This window comes from Sinohyriopsis cumingii, chromosome 16, assembly GCF_028554795.1.
Source record: "Sinohyriopsis cumingii isolate HCF-2022 chromosome 16, ASM2855479v2, whole genome shotgun sequence".
NCBI classification, from domain to species: Eukaryota; Metazoa; Mollusca; class Bivalvia; order Unionida; family Unionidae; genus Sinohyriopsis; species Sinohyriopsis cumingii.
Window position 1 is genome coordinate 18,331,641 of NC_142976.1, and position 8,951 is coordinate 18,340,591.

At 32.5% G+C, this 8,951-nt stretch overlaps 1 protein-coding gene across 1 annotated transcript; it reads right to left on the bottom strand.

The window, feature by feature from the left end:
- Positions 1–1,652: 1,652 nt before the first annotated feature.
- On the bottom strand, positions 1,653–7,800 carry LOC149780012 (uncharacterized). Its single transcript, XM_089936748.1, has 3 exons — positions 7,643–7,800; positions 3,046–3,169; positions 1,653–2,007 (listed from the first exon to the last, which is right to left on the bottom strand). The coding sequence occupies exons 1-3, from the start codon at positions 7,734–7,736 to the stop codon at positions 1,791–1,793; spliced, it is 435 nt and encodes a 144-aa protein (XP_089792874.1). The 5' UTR covers positions 7,737–7,800; the 3' UTR covers positions 1,653–1,790.
- Positions 7,801–8,951: the final 1,151 nt, after the last annotated feature.

Sequence of the window (8,951 nt, forward strand, 5' to 3'; positions counted from 1 at the left end):
CCGCATGGCATTAGTATTGCATTGCATCAGAAAATGATGCAATCAACTGTGGATGATGTGAGCATGATGGTATTATGCAATGTTACATCATTATTCCGGATGTTGCTGCAGTCCTACTGGAGAAATTTACACAGTGAAACATAGAAAATGAGGTATATGAATATCTTCAAAACGAGAGCCAATACAAATTTTTCACGGTTATATTCGTGTTCGGCACACCAAAATACTACAGATTAGGGCCTTTTCAAGTCAGTAATGATTTCACTGTTGACCAGTGTAATTTCACATTGTATGTTGGATTTTATCGTATCCAAAATCAAGTTCATTTCCTGACTGACCTGAGTTATTCGTGCTGTAAGACTATAGTAAAATCAGTTGCATTATTGTTGTGTCCAGTAATTCATTTCGGCTGGAATTTATTTATCCAAATTAAATAATTCAAGGATTCTCTCTGGAAACCCAAAGTGCTCAAAACTAACATTCTTGGTAATAGAGACTTAAATGCATCCTGAAATGTCAAATGAGTTTATATTCTTGAACAGCGCTATTGTGAGACAAAGAAATACTTGGCACATCACCACTACACAGGAAGCCATATAGACATCACCACTTCCAGTGGTAGATTTAATTGTGATTTCCACTAGTGTTTATTCAAAACATTAATCATTAGGACTAGTGTCTGTAATTAGAGGATTAATTGGGATTGATTTCGCAATACCGTACGTTCTTTTGTTTTACATTTTTACCTTGTTTTCGAGGGGAATAAATAATTAGTTGAAACTTAGAACGTTTGATGCTTCTCACTCTTTTCTATTGCTTGTTTACATCCATAGAGTCGTAGTACAAACTGACGTAAATCGCTTGGCATGGAGTCCAGATTGCGAAATAAAGTCTCTCTCGAATTGAAAAGCACGAACAAATTCTAGTTCGATCGAAATAGAACACACGAATTCTCTGTAAACTATTTTTTTTTCAAATATCAAGCAAAGAATATTTTTTCTTGAGAGGAAGAGACACAGAGAGGGATTCATGCGAGTGTCATTAACGTCTTTCAGTTTTCAAGTACTTAATGCACAGCATAATGTGGCTTTAACTCCGCACCAACTGAGGCTAGAATTCCGGTACATATTTTCTAAAGAATTAAACTGTCGATATTTCTATACCTTGCACATATTTCAAAACAACACAATTTTTAGAATTTTGTAAGCGGTAGATTATAGGTTTTTCAAAACTAATCTTTGAGATAAAAGTCAACATCTTTTAAGTGTGTCACTTCATGTTGATGTTTTTCATCCTAGAAATTTGAATAATACTGTAGAAGAAAATATATGTATGTATGTATGTATGTATGTATGTATGTGTGTATGTATATTTGTATGTGTGCATTTACGTATTAGTTAGGTAAGTAATTATACACTCATTGATGTATGTATATATTCTCGTGGGTTGGTTGGTCGGCACGAATAAATGTTAAAATATTCATTATAATTTGATTGCCGATGAAAACCACCATTTTTAAGATATAAATTAAAGCAAAACAAAAACGAGAATGATGTAAAGTGAATAATTATAGCGTTATTGTAAAATGTAAAACAGACTCCAAACATTCTGTAATTACTCGTCTTTAGAAAGATATACCACAAAGACTGATATATAATGCTGAATATTCGGCAAATTTATTTCGTCCATTTTTCTGTTGACCAGATTAAAGTAAGAACAATCAGTATAAATACAAACAGCGTAAATGCAAAAATAAACAATATATTTGCATACGGTGTTTCTTAATATATTTATTTCCTGTTCTTCTTGATGATCGCGGATAGTATGTTGTTTGCTTTTTTCTCGCGTGTATCCATCATGGACCTCTCCTTAAATTGAACTGGTTCACCTGTCAAACAATCAATGGTTGGGTCATCTTTTCTCACGAAATATCTCTCGCAATTCTTATCTATGATGTTGCAGTGTTCCAGTCCAACATAATCATAGCGAAGTTGATTCAGTCCAAAACTGTAATATTGAAAATGCAAAAAAAAAATGTTATTTAAGCAATGAATTCCGGAAATATTTTATTTTTGCTAATGTCAACATCATATATATTTGCATTTAAATGGGTAAATATCTTTTTAGATTATATTACAGTAAATAACAATAAGTTACGGGGGTTTCTGCCATGCTATATTTATATTTAATAATAACTATAAACATAATAATAATAATAATAATAATAATAATAATAATAATAATAATAATTATGATTATAAATATCAATAGCAAGAACAACTGCAGCAGCAATAAATCGTCTTAAAGACAAAAGTGCATGTCTTCTGTAATTAGAAATGATCCAATAATAATAATAATAATAATAATAATAATAATAATAATAAATAATAAACTTTTGGTTTATTATGCAACATAACATTTCCATCTGGACTTAATACCAAAAAGATCCCAACGACATGTTCACGCAGCCTCGATGTCGAAGTACATGGACAAGTGTACTGGGGACTGTAAACTGATTGTGATATAATTTGGCTAGGAAATACCGTTTATATTGATAAGCTCATATCATGCAAAAGTTTTTAAACTTACAACCTTAATTTGGAGTGAAACAAAAGTTAAGTATCTTCAACTAACCCCCATCCTGATATCCCGATACTCCCATTACCGGAGAGGACACACACACACACACACACACACACACACACACATGCATACATACGTACGTGCGCGCGCGCACGCACACACACATACACAAACATACATACATACATACACTCGTGGAGAGAGACTAACACTATTAAACTGGCTTTAGTAATATAGGAAGTTCTTGTTATGATACAGTCAAGGTCGTAATGGCGAAGCCAATCAATGCCTAATGCAGTATAAAATCGAAGAGGTAGCATGCTACTCACATTGATTAATTAGGCGTTTGCACACTTATAGGTCGTTATCGCATTTTTAACAACAGCGTTTGCACATTTGATGAGTCACCGTTAATGCCTGAAAGCATTTATTTATTATGACAATATCAGGTTGTAGACATACCCACAGCAGATGAGTCCGATTTCAGTACATTCACACTCGTAGCAGTCTTCCGTGCTAAACTTCGTTCCTGGGCTAACCCATGTGATTCCTCGGTGCTCACATACTTTAATTTCCTTGTCATGAGCTGTAGTGAAAAATTATACAATTTTAGGCATACATTTCTTTGAAATTTAGCAATGTTTTTATATTGACAGTTTATTTTCGTTTTTTTCATGTTTATACTTTTCATCTAATATGAGATATAAACATGTTGACAATTTCATGTGTATATTGATGATGTAATATACCAAGTTTTATTGCAAGCAGTTTCTCTCTCTCTGTCTCTGTCTCTCTCTCTCTCTGTCTCTCTCTCTCTCTCAGGATTAAAACAATAAAGATCTATGAAGAAAAGGACTATAAAGATTGATCCTACATCTGAATACATTGAATGTATTTTAGCCAATGTTACTACTGTATGATCACAAATATAAGTTGTTGTTGTTGTTGTTGTTGTTGTTGTAGGGTTTAACACCATTTTTCAGCACAAGATGGGATATACATGGCGGCCAGTATTAATGGTGGAGGAAGAACCCGGGAAATCGCCAGAAAGAACCACCAGCCCTCGAGAAGCTACTGGCAAGCCTTCCCACATACCCACATTGGCACAAATATAAGTAACAGTAAAAAAGAGCAAAAGCAACAGGTTTTGTAAAACTTAACAAAAAATTTAAATATCAATGTTATAGATGAACAATATAAGAAGAACTTAAAGTGTTCTGAAGTGAATCTAAATTAGTCCTTATAAAGGTCTATGAAAGTCCAAAACTAAGGTAAAGTTCCTTATAAATTTCAATACCGCAAACTTAGTGTGACGTTGTCAAGATTGCATTCTACAAAATTCCTTCGAATAATTTATAACATTTCCTGAATAATATTATAGTCCAATTTATGTGCACTTTCTATCTCCATTGAACAGTCCAAACAAATGCGTTTCGTCACGAAAAATATCAAAGTACAACATAAAACAAGTCGGCAGACTTATAACATGAACACATTAAGTGTGAATGACTGAAAAAGTCGAAATGAATCTGATTCCTTAATTTTCTCCTTAGATACAACATTACTGCGAATTTAATTCGCAATAGACCCCACGTGACAACATACACTATTGATTTTCCGTCCAATTAAGCATATTTGACATATCGAAAACCATGATACTTTAGATAAATATTCTCGAAACATCGAAATGCCATCAGTCACTGAGAAATTACGCCTTAGGTGCCATTTAAGAGTTGTTATTAAGATTATTATTAATAATTGTCAACACGTACATAAACATATATTTATAGATCCTATGTAATATTATACTCTTTATCAGATTCAGGTCATGTAGGCCAAACTTAAATAAAGATAGTTTGTACACATTACAGCCATAAATAAGAATCATAAATATTAGATAAAATTATGTACCAGGAGTTACAAAAACTATGGATGTACATAGCACCAGATAATCGTTATTTCTAGAATATATTCTTTTGGAATTAGAGAAACGATTTTAATCTGGAATGTTATTTGTATAATTTAGGTCTATGATTTTATTATTAACTGAAACAAACGAAATCATATTATAGTATTGCAAAATATTTTATTTTTAATATACCACTACTGATATTATAAAACCTTTTCTCATCTGGTTATTTGCTGGTTACCATTTCAAAATGTTTTCCCTTCTCATTTAATATTCTCTATCTATTTTCTCAAGGTTGATGTGAATTTCCTCTACTTATGCCAAGCAGTGGTCATATAAATGATTTATCACAATTACGAATTTACAAATCTTGAAATGAAGTATCAATCTATGTCATATTCATTATTTTGTTATATATATATGCATTTATCGTTTTCTTTTTATGTTGATCAACGTTTTTGTCATTCAAAATCGCCAAAGTGTGAGTAATTATAAAAAAGATGCGTTTTATTTTGAAGGAAAAAAGACATATATTATAATCATACAAATTTGTATAATGCTTTCAAACTCAAGAGGATATTTATGGTGCTGCTGTTGTGGTACATTAAACTGTCGGGAGTTGTATTTAGTTTAGCAGATTTTACTTTAGACTGCATCTATCCAAAGTGGATTGTCAAGGAAACAATTTAGGGGCACCTGATTTCTGAGGGTCTGCCATCTCACCTCTGTCCGCGTTGGTCAATGATTCTTACCGGGGTTTTCCCGGGTTCTTACTCCACCAGTTATACTGCAGCCGTGTTTAGCCTATTTTGCGCCGGGAAATGGCATTAACCCCAAAAGCAACAACAACAACAACAACAAAGAAGGAATTGAGTTTGAGAAAATAATAAAGAATAAACTTGATTTACATTGGTCGCGATACATGGTCCGAATAAAGATAAGTTTTGAAGAACGTTCAAGCAGAAAAATTATTGATTTTTAAATTGTTATATGACAACATAATTCACTTCACTTGGGACGCTAGGAGATCGAAATGACTAAACTGAACTTGTTTTTCTTAAAATAAATTAGATGAACAAGAAAGAGACTGGGGTTACTGTAACTTAGTCCTATTATTCAAATATGTATTGGTATGTTGGTGGTCAAAAAAGAGTGCGCTTACTGTAATTTAGTTCTGTTATTCAAATCTTCGTTTGTATGTTCGTGGTTAGGCTTTGGAACTATTTATTAAACATTTAGATTATTGCAGACAGACTTATCCTCCACATATAAGTGCAGATGTCAGCTGTTATATGCACTTATATGGAATTTCATACAGCTGTTGAGTTACGGCCAGTTGAATGGCATTTTGGCAGTTTATGCAGCATATCTCAAAATCAAATCTTTTGTTTAACAACATGTACATCCACGTATAATCTGACAACGTTAGCGACCCCTCCTCCGCCATTTCAAATTATAGGGCTACATCACTGGGTAATCGGTTGTTCCATCAATATCCAACTTATGTTGATTCTTTTGTTCATGTGATTTAAGTGTCCGTGAAGTTTTCATGTAACTGTCACTTGACAAACATCTTGTTACAGTGGCGCTCTATAGTTATGCATTTTTCATAGTGTTAGATTTTCAAAACAAAAGAATTTCACTTGTTTTCCTCACTAGTTGTACTGGCTTTTTAAAAAGACCTTGTATATCTTAGGTATTGTTTAAAAAAACTTTTAATTCCCTTATTTATGTGTACAAATGATTGGTGTAATTTGGATTATAATAGAATATACAGCTTGGCCTGGCTTCAGATGTGTATTTAATGGTCATTTTCACTTCCTGGACTTCAAAGGTAAATTGTTATATTAAAAAAGAAACACCGAGCCGAGAACTTGTTTTACATGTTATGTATTTGGTAATGTATTGATTGCACTTTTAGAAGCTGGTATTGTCTAGTTTGGCAAACTTCGTTTTCCCATTTTAATAAGTGCTAAAACTAGTCTACTTTAGCTTAATTCAGGCTGATTGTTTGAGTACATGGAAGCAGCCATTTTTGTTTAGCAGTATGCTTATGTCATGTACAATTACCATAAGTACAATTTCCAAAGAAATTTCAGTCACAGTAAGTGAAAGTAACATAGATGTATGCCAACATTCTCTCCATTGTGTATGTTGCAAATTTACACAATTTTACTTTACACCTGTCATCTCTCAGACATTCATAATATGAGTACAGTGCCCCGTAAGTGACAGTTCAATATCGTGTCATATTACAAAATGGACGGATTAAAAACAAAATTAGTTCAATTTACTCAGACCGATCAACCACTGGACAAGACGACTGTTTTGTTTTACAAATCAAATGAATCAATGGTACAAGTATATTATTTGTTTGCTTTTTTTTATAAATCCGATGACCCAATGGGACAAGTAGACATGTTTGAAATACAAATCCGATGAACCAATGGGACGAATGGACTTTTTTGTTGTACAAATCGGATGAATCCATGGGAAAAGTATACCTTAATGAAAACGACTATTGTGGCTTTTAAAGTGCAAAGATGATAATTGTTATGATTCAAAATGTCCTTTTCATGTTATAATATGAACAACCATGCGTTGTCACTGATAATTGTTTGCTTGAAAGGTCTGCTTAAATTAAAGTTCGCATGCTTGCCGCGTGTTATGGCATTTGTTAAGCTCTTTAAGTACACATTAAAATTGATACCAATCAGCACTTATATGAATTTGTACTAATATGCGTTAGTACTGATATGAATTAGTACTAAGATAAATTAGAAAGTATATAAATTAATATTGCTAAGGACACAAATATTTGAATCATTAATCTTGTGGGCAATCCAGGAGCATCATCAAAATATGAACTGTCAACGAAACGCTTCTAAAATAAAAAGAGTCCCAAAAGTAAGTGAAATGAATATTACAAATGTCTCCATATGTTTCAATTACGAGAGAGAGAGAGAGAGAGAGAGAGAGAGAGAGAGAGCGATATAACACAGGTTCATTTATCTTAGAACTTTGTTATCACCTACCCATTTTAAAGGCAAACGTAAACAATATTTTGATTGCCGAATGACATACAATCTCTGTGGAGGTGTAGATACAGAGATGCAGAGATCGAGCATAAAGAAAGAGATCATAACTCACCACTCTTTGCCATTTTAGTCGGTGTTGCAAAGCATACGGCCATAAGGTAATGCGGTAGAGACACGAGAATGGCTACAACAAGGACGCGTTCCATGTTTCTGGATGTGTCTAAACTCTTTATTCGTTATGAAAATATTTCTTCAAGTAACTGTTTCATACCACCGATCTCCCAGGAAATATGTAGTTATGTATCATTATACAACACATATAATATCCCAATTTACAGCGCAATTTTATTGACAGCATGACCTTTCCTGTTTATGGCATACATTATACACTGAGTTGGTTAACAGTGCTGTTTAAAACAAAAGAAAAAAAAATATGGTTTAAATTTGCAATGTTGTCACACTTGCTCAAAGACAAGGATAAATATATTTCAATGTGTTTATTAAACTTAAATGCAATAGTGGGGGTATATTTTTGTTCCACTCAATATTTCATCTTGACTGATATGATATGAAAGATACGATTGCATGCTGTGAGTTTGACATCCTAATGACATTTGACAGAATGGCAGCAATTGGCTCAATTTGTGTATACAAAATGTTAAATGGCATTATGTTGTTATGGCACGACGGGTTTATTAAAAAGCTGTACAAAATCGGCCATTAGTTCAAGCGAATTTTACGAATGAAACATTTAAAAATAATAATTGACTAAATGCTTCTTTAATCTGCATTATATTTCCAAACTTGTGGTGTGTATGAAGTGTTCATTCACATTTGAAGTTACTACTTCTAACACATTGCTGTTCTTCATGACTGCAAGTTGCTTATTAACAATCGAGTAAGACTATTCGATTACGTAATACCTATAAACAATGGAATAAGATTACTGAACGACGTCATACTTGTAAACAATAAAATATTGAACGATGTCATTCTTATCAACAAACGAATAAGACTATCGAACTGTGTCCTACGCATAAACAGTCGAAAAAGTCTATTGAATTACGTAATAATTACAAACATTTGAGTAATACTATTGAATAATGTGATACTTATAAACAATCGAAAAGACTATTGAATTACGTCAACAGTCAAATAAGTATACGGCACGAATAATAATTATAAACACTAGAGCAATGCTATTGAACTGTCATACTTACAAATAATCAAATTAAACTATTGAATCCTTATAAATAATCGAATTAGACTATTGAATAACGTCATGCTTATAAATAATCGAATTAGACTATTGAATAACGTCATGCTTATAAATAATCGAATTAGACTATTGAATAACGTCATGCTTATAAATAATCGAATTAGACTATTGAATAACGTCATGCTTATAAATAATTGAATTA